General features: G+C 46.7%; 1 protein-coding gene across 3 annotated transcripts in view; it reads left to right on the top strand.

The window, feature by feature from the left end:
- The window catches only part of APLP2 (amyloid beta precursor like protein 2), an 80,695-nt gene that overhangs the window by 41,561 nt on the left and 24,019 nt on the right, over positions 1-15,115 (top strand). For all 3 annotated transcript variants that reach the window (XM_004453232.3, XM_004453234.4, XM_071212426.1), the window contains exons 2-3: positions 6,040-6,213; positions 7,049-7,172. In XM_004453232.3, coding sequence (XP_004453289.1) covers positions 6,040-6,213; positions 7,049-7,172 — 298 coding nt within the window. The remainder of the gene's footprint in view (positions 1-6,039; positions 6,214-7,048; positions 7,173-15,115) is intronic.

The raw sequence follows: 15,115 nt of genomic DNA on the forward strand, positions 1-15,115 counted from the left end.
ACTGTATAAAGTAATTGCATTCCCTTTTAAGTTATAATAAATGTCTTAGGAGAAGGAGGGAGGGAACTTTGAGGCTTTGCCTAGAACAGGAATTATTTTTTTTTCACTTCGTTCAGTTAAGCCCTTAAGTCTTTCGGGAAGGTTCACGAACACAGATTTAGTCATTTTGATTCATGAATCACCAAGTACCACTGAGTACTTGAACAAACAGGAATGGAAGTATTCTATAGGATCTCTGTATCCATTGTCATTTTACTGACTGTCTTAAAAAGCAAACAGTGAGCGTGCGGTGGCATTCCTCACTAGCGTGCGGTGTGCTTCATTCTGTATTTTGTGGAGCTGGAGCTGTGTTGAATGACTCGCTGGGGGAGGCTGGGCCGTGAGGCTGTAAGCCGGTGCCTTCCTGTCCAGGGAAGCCGAGTCTTTCAGTGACATGACAGAATCCTCTCCCGCAGGCGCTTTGACAAACCGAGGGGCCAGATGTGATTCTGGGCAAGTAGCTTTAGTGCAGGAGGAAGTTACGGGGCTTCCACGTGCTTTGACCAGGGCTGCGGCTTTGTAAGATGGACCCAGGAGTTGCAGCTCTTGAGGTGATGGTTGAAGGCACTGGTTTAAATTAGGTTCAGATTTACATTTATATTTACATATTGACTTACTTGTCTTATGTCATTTCAGGTTTTCAGCTAAGTTACTAGAAGCACTTTTTTACCAAGTTGAATTTCTGTCCTTAGATAGCTAAATTCTTCTCCCCAAGCCAAATTAATAAAATGGAATTTCTTATTAAGAATGAATTATTAAGTAAAATGGAAGCACTGACCTAGGAACACAGTTGATGCAATTTGTTTGCAAAACCTTGGAAGTGCTGCAGTATGCATGGATCACGAGGACGGGGTTAAGTGCCAAAAACATGGGGCATTGATTTTCTTTCTAGAGCATTCCAGGTTCCCAGGTACCAGAAGTGCTGACTTGGCAGTGCAATCCCATTCGTAACATGTTTAGGAAGCTGATTGATTTATATATTGACATAATGGATTGAGGCACAGTGCGTGCTTAAGAAAATGGAGAGCACATTAAATAAAAACCTTTTCAAAGTAAAGAAGTGCAAACACTACAGCAAGAATTATCCTGTTTCTGCGCTAGGTAAGGTCGGGGTATGTTTGATTAGTTGATTCCTAGATGTGGTCCACGGAGGCTTTTTATATTTTAGATGATACCTTCTTGAGAGTCTTCTGTGACCACAAGGATTAATCTTTGTGAACTCAGAAGTGAATCACTGCAGCATAGTAGCTGTCTGGAATCATTCCAGTTCCTCTGCTTTTTCTTGGTGGTGACTGATGGGGATCTGTGGCTGCCTCGCTGCCTCTTCCTGTTACTTTAACCTCTGGTATTTTAGAGTCCCTTCAGGGAAGGGAGTGTTGACCATCTCGGCCCAGAGATCAAATGCACTTACCACGGATGTGTTGACCTCAGTGGTTGAGCCATCAGCGGAGCGTCGATGCAGTTGGATTGTGGTCTTCGGCCAACAGCCTTAATGAGTAACCCGTGGAACGCCATCTGCGGTGCTGATCCATGGCGGCTGCCTTCACCAACATTGGCCACTCTGGCACTGTGGCTAGGCGAGCTCAGCTAACTCGACGTAACCTTGCCTTACCTGTGCTGTTCTTCGGAATTTAGGGAGTAAATGGTTTGTTTTCTCCTTGTACTTCAGAAAGATTACATACCATATCGGAAATCCTTTTTGTTTAATAACCACCTTTATTAAGTTGCTGAGGCAGGGACAGGGAAGAAGAGATGTGATGGGGGGACATTTTTGGGACTTGGAGTTGTCCTAAATGGTAAGGCAGGGACAGATGCTGGACATTATACATCCTGCCATGGCCCACTGGATGTACTGGGGGAGAGTGTCAACTATGATCTAAACTATTACCCATGCAGTGCAGCAGTGCTCCAAAATGTATTCACCAAATGCAGTGTTGATGTGGGGGGGGGGGGTTGGAGAGTGGGACATATGGGAACATCTTATATTTTTAATGTAACATTTTTTGTGATCTATGTATCTTTTTTTAAAAAGGCAATTAAAATTTTTCAAAAAAACCTGCCTTTAATATTCTTAAACATATAAGGCTATAGAGAGACTCTAGGAAGTACTTCTAAAATCTTTCATATTCGACTGTGGTAGTTCATTACAGCAGGCTTAGGAAAGACTTTCCTTCTGACTTGTGCATTTGACTCTTTCACTTATGTGTCTATCATGTCTTCTTGGATTTTCTTCATTTTTTTTTTTTTTTGTCTGGGCTTTTGAAGTACAAAGCAAAGAATTTGGAAGGAGCACTGGGTTTGGTAAATAAAAGTGTCCCTGGGATTTTCCTAACCTTTATGTCTATGTTAGATCCATTTTCCTTACTATCAAAATCCACCTTTCTAGATTATGACTCCAAAGAAAGAGGCATTTTGCTACACGACTTAGCCTCAGAGTGGAAAACGATTACACACATTTGTCTTTATACTTTTTAATAATCCATTTAAATTAAACACCAGTATTGTGTTTCCTATAAATAAGCGTGTATTCCTTTCTACAGAAATCTTTTTTAAAAATGTTCCTTCGTTTGAAGACACAGGGCTTCAGTCAGTCTGTAGCTTCGTGGGCAGTTATACTGAAGGCATAGGTTCCGCCTTCTGCTTAATAAACAGTTAATCTCACAGTAGGGCCGCAGTCAGTTCTGGTTATATTAATTGTTTTCTACAGAGGTTTTAGTTGAGGTGTTTTCAACCCTGATCTTGGCAACAATTTAATAATAAAGCACCTAAGCAAAACATATGTAGGATGGTAAATTTGTCCTGGGAAAAAGATCATCATCATGTGTTTCAAAATCAGATATAGGGAAGCGGCTGTGGCTCAGTCAGCTGGGCTCCTGTCTGCCGTATGGGAAGGAGGCCCTGGGTTCATGTCCCGGGGCCTCCTTGTGAAGGCAGGCTCGCCTGTGCACTGTGGAGAGCCAACTCAGCAAGGTGACACAACAAAAAAAGGGAGACAAGCAAAAACACAGAAGAGCGCACAGCGAATGGACACAGAGAGCAGACAGCAAGCAAGCCATGAGGGAGGAGGGGAAATAAAATACATACAGACATACACACACACACAAAATCAAATGTGGCGTCAGACTTGGCCCAGTGGTTAGGGCATCCGTCTACCACATGGGAGGTCCACAGTTCAAACCCCGGGCCTCCTTGACCTGTGTGGAGCTGGCCCATGCACAGTGCTGATGTGCGCAAGGAGCACCCTGCCACGCAGGGGTGTCCCCCGTGTAGGGAAGCCCCATGCGCAAGCAGTGCGCCCCGTAAGGAGAGCCGCCCAGGGCGAAAGAAAGTGCAGCCTGCCCAGGAATGGTGCCGCACACATGGAGAACTGACACAACAAGATGATGCAACAAAAGGAAACACAGATTCCCGTGCCGCTGACAACAACAGAAGCAGACAAAGAAGACGCAGCAAATAGACACAGAACAGACAACCGGGGTGGGGGGCGGAAAGGGGAGAGAAATAAATAAATAAATGTTTTTAAAAAAAAAAAAAAACAAACAAAAACAAATGTAAGGGGATGTGGCTCAGGCAGTTGAGCGCCTGCCTCCCCTACAGGCAGTCTCGGATTTAGTTCCTGGTACCTCCTGAAAAAAACAAAAACAAATGGAAGAACCAACTCAGGGAAGCTGTTGTGGCTCAATGGTTGAATGCTGCCTTCCCACATATGAGGTCCTGGGTTCAAGCCCCCACCCCCATGCCTCAAAAAAAAAAAAATTAAATGTAGTTCCTGATTGGAAGGATTATTCTTGTCTCTGTAGTCCACCAGCCCAGATAAATAACGGTTCCCTAGAACAGCACACATTTTCCAGATAGTTTGAAAGTCAAATCTACCCTTTCTTGCAAACAAGAAAACCATTTCATGGCTATGCTCTCTTTTGAAAGAACAACATAATAAACTCTTCTGTTTAGCCCGAGTCTAACATTTTAAAAAGCCGTGTAATTTTTATTTTGAAAGAACTTTTGCATCAGGGGTGACGTGGCCGCCGATACCAGCATAGTGGTAAGGCAGAGATGCCGTTTCTGGTGCGCGGTCTGTTGCAGGAGCCTCCCTTCACGGGTGCCTGGATGTGCTTTCCACCTAACATTGGAAAGCAGTTAATGGCTAAGCTCGGGTCCTCAGAGAAGGGGATGGTAGCCAGAGAAAGACGTCATGGCGCACGGGACCCTTCATACCCAACGTGCAATTGTTCTCGAGAGCCCCTGTCGAGGTCACTGCGCGAACGGACCGTGGCAGTGCAGACCCGACATCTTCCTCTTCCTCGCCCCGTACCTAATCCATCACTGGGTCCTGCCCCCTTTACTCTGATTTAACCTCTCGAATCTGTCCCTGCCCCACACACTGAGCCCTCCTGCCATCCTCCCTCTCGGATTCTGCGTCTCCAGCTTCCTGAGCCCCTGACGCACTGCAGACACCGCTGCTTGCCTTCGGTCTGTTCTTCGCCCCACGGCCAGGAAAGAGCTGCGGTTTGACGGTGTTAACTCCGCGCTTCAACCCTTCACCATCTTCCGGTGATGCAAGGCCCAAACCCCCTCGTGGCTTGCATAACGCAGAACCTTGACCTGCACACGCCTCCACCCTTTTTACCTTCTTTTTTTTTTTTTTTTTTTAATTTATTTAATTTCCCCCCCTCCCCTGGTTGTCTGTTCTCGGTGTCTCTTTGCTGCGTCTTGTTTCTTTGTCCGCTTCTGTTGTCGTCAGCGGCACGGGAAGTGTGGGCGGCGCCATTCCTGGGCAGGCTGCTCTTTCTTTTCACGCTGGGCGGCTTTCCTCACGGGCGCACTCCTTGCGCGTGGGGCTCCCCCACGCGGGGGACACCCTTGCGTGGCACGGCACTCCTTGCGCGCATCAGCGCTGCACAGGGCCAGCTCCACACGGGTCAAGGAGGCCTGGGGTTTGAACCGCGGACCTCCCATATGGTAGACGGACGCCCTAACCACTGGGCCAAAGTCCGACGGACGCCCTAACCACTGGGCCAAAGTCCGTTTCCCCCCTTTTTACCTTCTAAGCTCGCTCAGATGCGGTCGTCTTTGGGAAGCTTCCCCGATCCACTCACTACCCAGGCCTAGGCCAGATCCCCCTCCTTTTTTTTTTTTTTTAGTTAGAGAAGGTTGTAGTTTTACAGAAGAACATTGCAGAAATACAGAGTTCCCATATCCACCCCACTGACAGTGCACCTTTGTTATAATTGGCAGGAGCATGTTGTTAGAATTGTTCTATTAACTGTAGGCCGCGGTTTACATCAGGATTCACTGAGTTGTACAATACTATGTGTTTGATTTTTTAAAATTTTTATTTGAGTAACATATACACCACCTAAAATCTCCCCCTGTAAGCACATTCAGATGTGTAATTCAGTGGTGCTAATTATATCTACAATATTGTGCTACCATCCCCGCCATCCATTAACAAATATACATTCTTTTAGTTAGAACCTCTCGGAATCTATCAGACATTTCTTAGTGAGTGTGGACCCCAGCTTCCTGAGCCCCGTGAGAACAGAGACTGTAATATTTTGGCCACCGTTCTGCCCTAAGCATTCATTTAGCACATTGCTCTGCAAAATTAGTAGCTGCTCAGTAAAAATCTGTTGTGTGAGTGATGAAAAATTACTGGAACTTTTGCCATTGTGTAATTTCACAACTTGGTTTATTAACAAATGGAAAGTAGATTTCCTTGTATTAGAGTAGACGAAAGTCGGTTTATATAGGTTCCCAAGTCAGAATTATCCCCAGATGGGGATTAGAGACTAGATTTCCCCAATTTCACTTTGATTATATAGGTCCAAAGGTTATTTTTTAAATTCTTCCCCAACCCCTAGGAAAAATTGTTTATGATGAGAAAAATAACGGATAACGAAAAAATTTAAAAGATAGATTCTGTCACAAACCACTGGATGACTTTACATTTGGGGCAGGTATTTTGGAATAAACGTGGACATTTTTTTTTCACCCCTTTAGGCTCTTGCAGCCAATGCTGGAACAGGATTTGCCGTCGCCGAGCCTCAGGTCGCGATGTTCTGTGGGAAGTTAAATATGCACGTGAACGTTCAGACTGGGAAGTGGGAGCCCGACCCGACGGGCACGAAGAGCTGCTTTGGGACAAAGGAGGAAGTTCTTCGGTACTGCCAGGAGGTAAGAGTGTGGCGGAAAAGTAGACCTCTGATCCACCCCCCAGGCCAGGGTGAGCCTGTTCGCTTCGGTGCGCCATCATTCTCTGCGCTACCTAAGACCCGGGTGCCGATTAATTAGTAGAACGTGAGACCTTTCATCTAAGTGTGTGATACGTGTTTGAGTCTTCTCAAAGGCGGCATTTGTGTGTGCTCAGAGCTCTCAGTTTTTTCAGGAAAGCATCCTGCAAAAGGTTGGCAAGTACCGTACAAGTCCAGTCCAGTCACCTTGGCCTCCCACGTTATGGGAAGATACAAATTAAAACGTAACCTGTAGGATTGTGTTTTCAATTTGCTGCTATAAAGCCCCAGTTATTGTAAATGATCTCGGGTCTGATTCAGCTCTGTTTTGGGTCAAAACATGACCTAGAAAAGGACAGATGTTTCATTCCAGTTTCTTACCAAGACTAGCATGTAGGGCCAGGGGGTGAAGTATTACTCTGTACTAACAGGCATTTTTATAGACTTGTCTCTTAAATGTTTTAGTTCATGAACTCCCAGTGGTTCATGTATATCCTACAAGTAGCCTTGATTCCTAATGGATATGTTTAGAGCTGGAAGCTTGCTGGTTTTATTTGTCCTTAAATAAAGCCATGAAAAGAATGGAAATGGGCAGAAATCTCCTTGTCAAAGAAAGCTAATCGTCTCAGTGTAATTTTTAGTTGACCACTGTGGTGGAACTCTAGGCCTGCATAGGACAGGTGGACCAGGCTGAGTAAACGCAGACAAACACCCTTATTTGCAAGTAAGACGGCCACCTGCAAGTCGATTTATTGTGTGTGGTTTATTTTCCTCGACAGATGTATCCAGAGCTGCAGATCACAAATGTGATGGAAGCAAACCAGCCCGCCAGTATTGACAATTGGTGCCGGAGGGACAAAAAGCAGTGCAAGAGTCACATCGTTGTACCTTTCAAGTGTCTTGGTGAGTGTTCCTTTCAGTGTGTTTGGCTGCTTTTCAGGACGTGGGTTCCCCCACTTTTAAATTTAATTTTCTCTTGGCTCAGAGTACAGTATCTTTCTGTTGAGAAGCCGAGGCCTGCTTGAGTTACTGGGAAGTTTCCCTTTTGAGCATTACTGGCTCGGCATCCCCCGCTTTAGACATCTTGTGTCTTTTGAGGACAAGCCTTGCTTATAGTACTGCACGGTGCTCCCCTCTGAGCAGTCCCGCTTAGTCCACACAGTGGTGGTAGTGAGAGATGGCAAGTGCCTGGGTAATAGAGACTTGTCCCTTGATTTCATCTGCAACACACACGTGCAAAGCACCAACACCCCATGTTATTAGCCTGACCAAAATTCAGATAGTTTTCAGGAAAAGAAGTGGCGCATGACACGCCTGCCTGTGGGCGCACAGCGCTGTGGGGCTATCCCCTTTGGCACCTGCTATTCTGGAAGGTTTTGAGCTGATACGGGTGTTATGACTGTGTGGCTGTTACAGAGTCAACTTGAGTAAAGTTGTAACGTTTTATGGTTATAAATAATCTGCTCGGCCCAGGAACAGGGTTGTTGCTTTAAATGCTTAGTTGAATGTATTCATCATAACTGCTCATTGCCTGATGTATCCGAATTACATTCACATTTCTGTAGTCTGGGTGATTCACAAACAGATTTGGTTGGTCATAGATGCTTAAAAGGGCAAACACAGTTGTTCTTAGATTATCTGTGATGGAGTTAACATCAACATAGCACAATCATAGCCATCCAAAGTAGTTCTGCAGATGGGTCTCATTTAGCCAGTAAGTTAACTTGACCCCCTCCCTCCTTGCAGCGAAACTTTTCCGCCAACTACAGACAGCATCAAATGGGGAATACATTGTTTCCTCATTCTCACATGTAGCAAGGAGCTGTAGCCAAATGACAGGCAGACTTAACACCTGAATAACAGTATTTAAAATATGTAGCAGTTAATTTTGTTGTGAAAGTATTCAGCAGGGGAGAGAGAACCCTGTGGATGCGTAGCATCATTGACTTTAAGAGCATCTCGCAGTAGTGTGAGTCCTTTTTTGTGTGTGATTTTGTGTGATGCCCTTTAAAGGTGTTCCTTCATTCCATTTGGCTCCAAGAAATCTGTGGGCATGAGATTTTGTTCGTTCTCTATACAGGGCTCAAACTATAAGTGAAATGAGATCGTTCTTGAATATTTGTAGACAATAGTACTTGAAATTGATCCTGCCTTTATATAGTTTCTCCATTTGCATCATTCCCCCCTAAACACTTTGCAACCTGATCTTCCTCCTGTGCGCTCCGCTGGCTCCAGTCCTGTCCCAGACATCTGCGCTGGATACCTCAGAGGCCTCTTTGATGGTTCTGTCCCTTGTCTTCCCACGCTGAGTTGGTTTTCAAGCTCTGCTTTTTTATACCTTTCAAATGTGTCTTATCACACAGTTCCCAGATGGTGCACCGGGGCAGCCCGGGGCATTGCGGATACCTTTGATTTTCAAGGGAGACACGACGATACCTGTCAGGCATCCTGTAAACAGCGAGCTGGCGTCAGTTCCCAGTTTTAGTGGTAGATCACTCTTTTCTTTTCCATGACCTCGTGTCTTTGCAAAACTGTGTTTTCAGTGGTTCTTGTAGTAAGAAGCAAGAGTCGCACAAATCACGGTAGAAGAGGCTGCGAGGGCAGTGGTTGGTGTTCAGTCCGACCAGATTGGCAGGATCATGTAGTTCCCAGCAGGCGCTAAGGCCTTCGGGCACAAATACATTCATTGCCTGCGCCTAACTGCTTAGCTTTTAGGTCCAGTCCATTCCCCCCGGTGGTGCCATAAAAAATTCCTGGGAGGCTCAGGGTGCTGTGAACTGAGGAAGTTTGGGAGCTTCTGGCCTCTTTATCCTTCCCTCCCACTGGATTCCACCGCTCTGGTCCAGCCTTTCATCTTTCTTACCTGGACTAGGACAGCAGCCTCCATGCAGGGCCTCTCAGTTTGGTTGTCCAAGCCATTGGCGCTGCTGATCTAAAATGAAGATGTAAGTATGCCTCCGTCCTGCATAAAATTCTGGAGTAGCTCTTCTTCACCTAAGGTAAGGCTTAAACTCCTGCTGTGGATCAAATCATGTCCCCCCCGCCCAGAGATGTGTTCCAGTCCTAACCCCCTGCCTGTGAGTGTGAGCTCATCTTAGGGTCTTAGAAGATGTGATTATGAGGGTGGGCCCCGATCCAGTGTGGCTGGCGGACTTCTAAGCAGAGAAGCTTAGATACACGTGGTAGGAGACGGATGGGAAGAGAGGTGGTTTTGAGACAGAAGTAGAGTGAATTATGGATCGCCAGCAACTACCGATAACTCAAGCATTATGGAGTACAGATAATTTATGGCCTGTTGACACCTTGAATCTGGATTTCCAGGCCCCACATCTGTGAGACAGTGGATTCCTGCTGTTTAAGCCAACTGGTCTGCGGTATTTTGTAAGAGCAGCGCTGGCAAACTAAGAGCTCCTTGGCTGGGCCTAAAAGCTACCCCCAGCCTGGCCCTTGCTTAGCTCCTGCCTCTCTGCTCTATGTCCTCTACTTCACGCTCCCACTTGAGCACCGTTGAACACCGTGTGGTTCCTGCTCACAGACCTTCTTGTGGTTCAGAATGACTTTCCTCTGCTGCTTTGCCTGGTCCTTTCCTTTAAAGGAAGCCGTCCCTCCTGGTCTCATTTCCTAAGCAGATATCCAGATTTCTGCCAGCGCATCTTTCCTACCACACTGTGTAATAAGGATCTGTATCTTTCTCCAGCCGGACTATGGACACCTCGATTGAACACCTGTTTTTGTCTTCTTTGAACCCTTAGCACCATGACAGACCCTGGAACATAAGAGAGACTATTTATAATTACTACACAAGGCTTCTGCCGTGCTTGTATAGGACACAGTCTTGTCTTATTGCTTTATTTTCCAAACGCAGAAGTTCTGAGTTTTCCGGTGTGCTGTAGAATCAAACGAGGAAATGATATTGTTGTTAACTAAATGCGTAAGAGACAGTGTAACCATAATCTAGTCAACACCGTGGCTTTGTGGTCACTGAAAAAAGCATTATACAGTCTTCAGTGTTATTTAATTTGTTTGCATTTATCCCAGCACCCATTTGGACAACTTCTTAAGCAAAAGTAGAGCTCTCCATTGTTCTCTTGAAGCAGGTGCAGGTGCCTGTGCCGCGGAGGGAACGTTCCTTTGACCCGCGTCCCCCTTAGACCACGCAGGTGGGACCGACGTGGGTTGGCAGTCGGCACCACCACCCTTCCTTCCCTGGACGCCTTAGAAAGCCTTTGCTGTGGTCTTTAGGGTTGCTTTTGCCTCTTTATATTAAAAATAATTTCACATTCAGAGAAGGGCTGCAAAAATACTTCCAAGAACTCCCATAATACCTTTAACTCAGATTGCGGATTCTCCATTTGTTAACATTTTACTGTATTACCTTACCCCTTTCCTCCCCTCCTCTCTCTCTCTCTCTCTCTCTTTTTCTTTATCTCTCTATCTCTGTCTTTATCTCTAGCTAGTACACAACACACATAGACTCTCTGATGAATTGTTTGGTTTTTAAAATCATCTGCTAAGAAGTGGCAGACAGGGCGCCCTTATTGTGTAATAGTTCAGTGTGTATTTTCTAAAAACAAGGGCATCGCCATGTATAACCACAGTGCAGCTGTCAAAATCAGGAAATTAACACTGATCTAATATCTAGTCTATAAACCATATTCAAGTGTTGGCTGTTGTCCCGGTAGAGGCCAGGATCTAGCCCAGGGTCCTGTCCCCTTTCGTTATCTCCATGGTCTTTCATGACCTTGACATTTTTAGAGTCCTGGCTCGTTACTGGGTAGAATGCATCTCAATTTGGGTCTGTCTCAGGACTGTGTGCTGTTTTGAGGGGGACATCACAGAAGTGATTTTGCATTCTTCTCTTTGCATCTTGAGAGTTGCATGATGTCGCTGTGGTCCATTACTGGTGATTAATTTTTATCATCTGGCTAAGATGGTGCCTGCATTTATATTTATGTTTATTTTTAATGTATTTCATAATAGTTTATGTATTTCCGTCATTATGGACTCATTATCCAGATTCAGCCAATAGGAGCCCCCTCCATTCTGGTTCCTTTGTCCTTTTGACATGTTACTACCATTCTTTGAGAACTTTCTTACTGTGACAAAAGCTCATCCTAAAGATGTAGCCTGTTCCCACCGTGGACCGCGTGGGGCACGTGTCTCTGTGTGTCCTTTTTCACTTCCCGGAGCCCTGTCTCCCTCACCTCCGAGGGCCAGCCTCCGTGCCAGCCGTCAGGGGCTTCCCCTGGCAGACTCCTGTTCCCGGGCTGTTTTCTCCCACTTGACTTCTGCTCCTGGGGCCCCAGCCACAGGGCTCCCACATGCAGCTGGAGAATTCTTCTGCACTAGCTTCCTAGCGGGTGCTGGTGTTGGGGGCATCCCCAGACTCATTCCGTGGCCTTTGATTTTATGAAAGGAACTTCACAACCCTGACAAAGCCCTAAAACCTGGATGGCTGCCATGGCACTCCCGGAGGGAGGTGGTTCAAAAGAAAAAAGGATTACAGGGGATGGGAGAGGTGAGAGAACTCCTCACTGCTGCTGAAATGAAATCCGGTAGGTCAGGGTTTGCTAAATTGCCATGGTCACTAGTTTAGCTTGTTAAACTGAATAGCATAAACAGTACAGCTTTTCACTTGTTCCAGTGATTTGTGAAATTGCTGCCTCTAGCTATTGTACTCCATTGTATTAAATAGAGGGCTGCTGCAAACTTGGATATAAACTTGTATTAAAGAACTACTTTCAATGTTCTCCTGTAAAACCAAGCACTATTGACTGGCCTAGATGAGTGTTTTTTCCTGGAATCTTAAAAATAATTGTAACAAAGGCAAAAGGGGGCAATGATATGATAGAACTAATGCTGGGATTGAAGCTTTTTTTTTTTAAGGAAAATTTTTTCATTCTAAGAGAATGAAAGTTGAGATGACTTTCTCATTTTCTTAGGAAAATATAGCTTTTTTTTTTTTAAGGGGGTGCTGGGGATTGAACCTGGGGCCTTGCAAAGCAGGCACTTGACCACTGAGCTACACACACTCCCATTATATTTCAATGAAAGAAATTTGGGGATGGGGAGGGAAGAAAAATCAAAGTAATTTACAGTTTCTGCAATCAGTCAGTCATGATCAACCTTTTGGTGCAAAGATGAAGTTTTTCTTTGTGTATATATTGAAATGTATGTGCTCTGAAAGTCTTTTTCTCTAAATAGGATCATACTGCATATGCTTTTTTATTTGTTTTTTATAAGTGGAAATAAAATGATAAACTTGGCCTTAAGGAGTCAGCCAGGTTGAAGGAGGAGAGGGGTTAGGGATTTGGGGTATGTATATTGGTTTTGTTGTTTGTTTTTCATGGAGGTAGCTGGGATTGAACCTAGGATCTCGTACATGGGAAGCAGGCACTCAGCCCCTTCAGCTACATCCACTTCTCTCTATATTGATTTTTAAAATTATCAAACCATTATGAAATTTTTTCCAGGTTAAAGATAGGCATAAACGTATTTCTTATGGTCCTGTGGTATTCCATTGAATATATGCGTGCTATTCAACCAATGCCTTAGTGATGGGCTTTTAGGTTGGTTCTGATGGTTTGACGTAAGGAGCCCTGGACTGGGTGGCCTTGATCTCCTGCTTATTAGTTCCTTAGGATATATTTATAGAATTGGAATTATTGACTCAAAGAGAGCACTTTTGTTTTTTATTTTTATATTTTAGTTGTTTTCCAATTCAGTGATGTTAATTCTTGTATAGTTTTCTTTTTTAAATGTTTTTCTATTTATTTTTGGTAGAGTTTTCAAAAGCCAAACAGATTGAGTCAATCACCGAATAGCTGAAGACTGGTTGCCATTTAATTTTACAGTTTGGCATGGAATTCAGAATTATTTCATGGAATCTCTGGCATTTTTCGTTTTCCACGGTTTGATTTTAAACTTGATTTGAAATTATGAAATTATCATACCAAAAAGATAAAACCTAATATGATGGTTACCCATGTACCCACCATGCTGATTTTAAGTTCTTCAATCAACATTTTGCCATGTTTATTTCATCTCTGTCTCATTTTTTAATGAAGGGATAAAATGTTCCAGATAGGGCCAAAGTCACTTGCTTCCACCCCGTGTCCCTCCCTCCCTTGCCGGAGAAGCACCATACCAGTGTGACTGTTGATTTCTGCCACAAATGAACAAATACAACACTCTCCCGAATAGCCCAGTGCAGTCCCCTCGGGCAGTGGGACCTGGGAGCTGGACGTCAGGATTTAAGGGGTTCCCAGTTGGATGGCAGTCAGGATCCTCTCTCCAGCTCTCGGCAGGTGCCAGGTTGCCCTGGGGGCTTTGTTTTGCGCCTGGACGGTGAGTGCAGTTGGCCGGTGTAACTTGCCGGGCACCGCCTCGCCCAGACCCCCCGAGTGTTCCAGAGCGGTTGACCGCTGTGCTGAACCTACAGTGCCGTGAACCCAGCCAGCGTGCGCCACACAGTCCTCCCACGAGGTGTGCGGCACAGCTTCCCCCCTTACTGTACTTGGGGGGCTCCTTTCTCTCGCCACTAGGGTGGTGGAAGGACCAACAACGTCAGCGCCTGGAGCGTGGGGCTTTGGGCCGGGGTGGAGCCTGGGCCTCCTACCTGCCACTGTCCAGGGAGCGTAGCCTGCCTGCTCCCTCTCCCCTGCCTGCTCGCTGTGTCTCCCTGGGAAACAAGCACTCAGTCCTTTCTGCCTCTGCCTCCTCCACCCGGACCCTGTAGGGTGCTGCGGATGACACGCTCCACCTCCTGGGTCAGAGGACCCTGTAGGGTGCTGCGTAGGATGAGCTCCAGCTCCTGGGTCAGAGGACCCTGTAGGGTGCTGCGCAGGATGAGCTCCAGCTCCTGGGTCAGAGGACCCTGTAGGGTGCTGCGGATGACACGCTCCACCTCCTGGGTCAGAGGACCCTGTAGGGTGCTGTGCAGGATGAGCTCCACGTCCTGGGTCAGAGGACCCTGTAGGGTGCTGTGCAGGATGAGCTCCACGTCCTGGGTCAGAGGACCCTGTAGGGTGCTGCGCAGGATGAGCTCCAGCTCCTGGGTCAGAGGACCCTGTAGGGTGCTGTGCAGGATGAGCTCCACGTCCTGGGTCAGAGGACCCTGTAGGGTGCTGTGCAGGATGAGCTCCAGCTCCTGGGTCAAAGGACCCTGTAGGGTGCTGCGCAGGATGAGCTCCACATCCTGGGTCAGAGGACCCTGTAGGGTGCTGCGCAAGATGAGCTCCAGCTCCTGGGTCAGAGGACCCTGTAGGGTGCTGCGGATGACACGCTCCACCTCCTGGGTCAGAGGACCCTGTAGGGTGCTGCGCAGGATGAGCTCCAGCTCCTGGGTCAGAGGACCCTGTAGGGTGCTGCGCAGGATGAGCTCCAGCTCCTGGGTCAGAGGACCCTGTAGGTGCTGCGCAGGATGAGCTCCACATCCTGGGTCAGAGAACCCTGTAGGGTGCTGCGGATGACACGCTCCACCTCCTGGGTCAGAGGACCCTGTAGGGTGCTGCGCAGGATGAGCTCCAGCTCCGGGGTCAGAGGACCCTGTAGGGTGCTGTGCAGGATGAGCTCCAGCTCCTGGGTCAGAGGACCCTGTAGGGTGCTGCGGATGACAAGCTCCACGTCCTGGGTCAGAGGACCCTGTAGGGTGCTGCGCAGGATGAGCTCCACGTCCTGGGTCAGAGGACCCTGTAGGGTGCTGTGCAGGATGAGCTCCAGCTCCTGGGTCAGAGGACCCTGTAGGGTGCTGCGCAGCATGAGCTCCAGCTCCTGGGTCAGAGGACCCTGTAGGGTGCTGCGGATGACACGCTCCACCTCCTGGGTCAGAGGACCCTGTAGGGTGC

Source organism: Dasypus novemcinctus, chromosome 27 (assembly GCF_030445035.2).
Source record: "Dasypus novemcinctus isolate mDasNov1 chromosome 27, mDasNov1.1.hap2, whole genome shotgun sequence".
In the NCBI taxonomy this organism is placed as follows: Eukaryota; Metazoa; Chordata; class Mammalia; order Cingulata; family Dasypodidae; genus Dasypus; species Dasypus novemcinctus.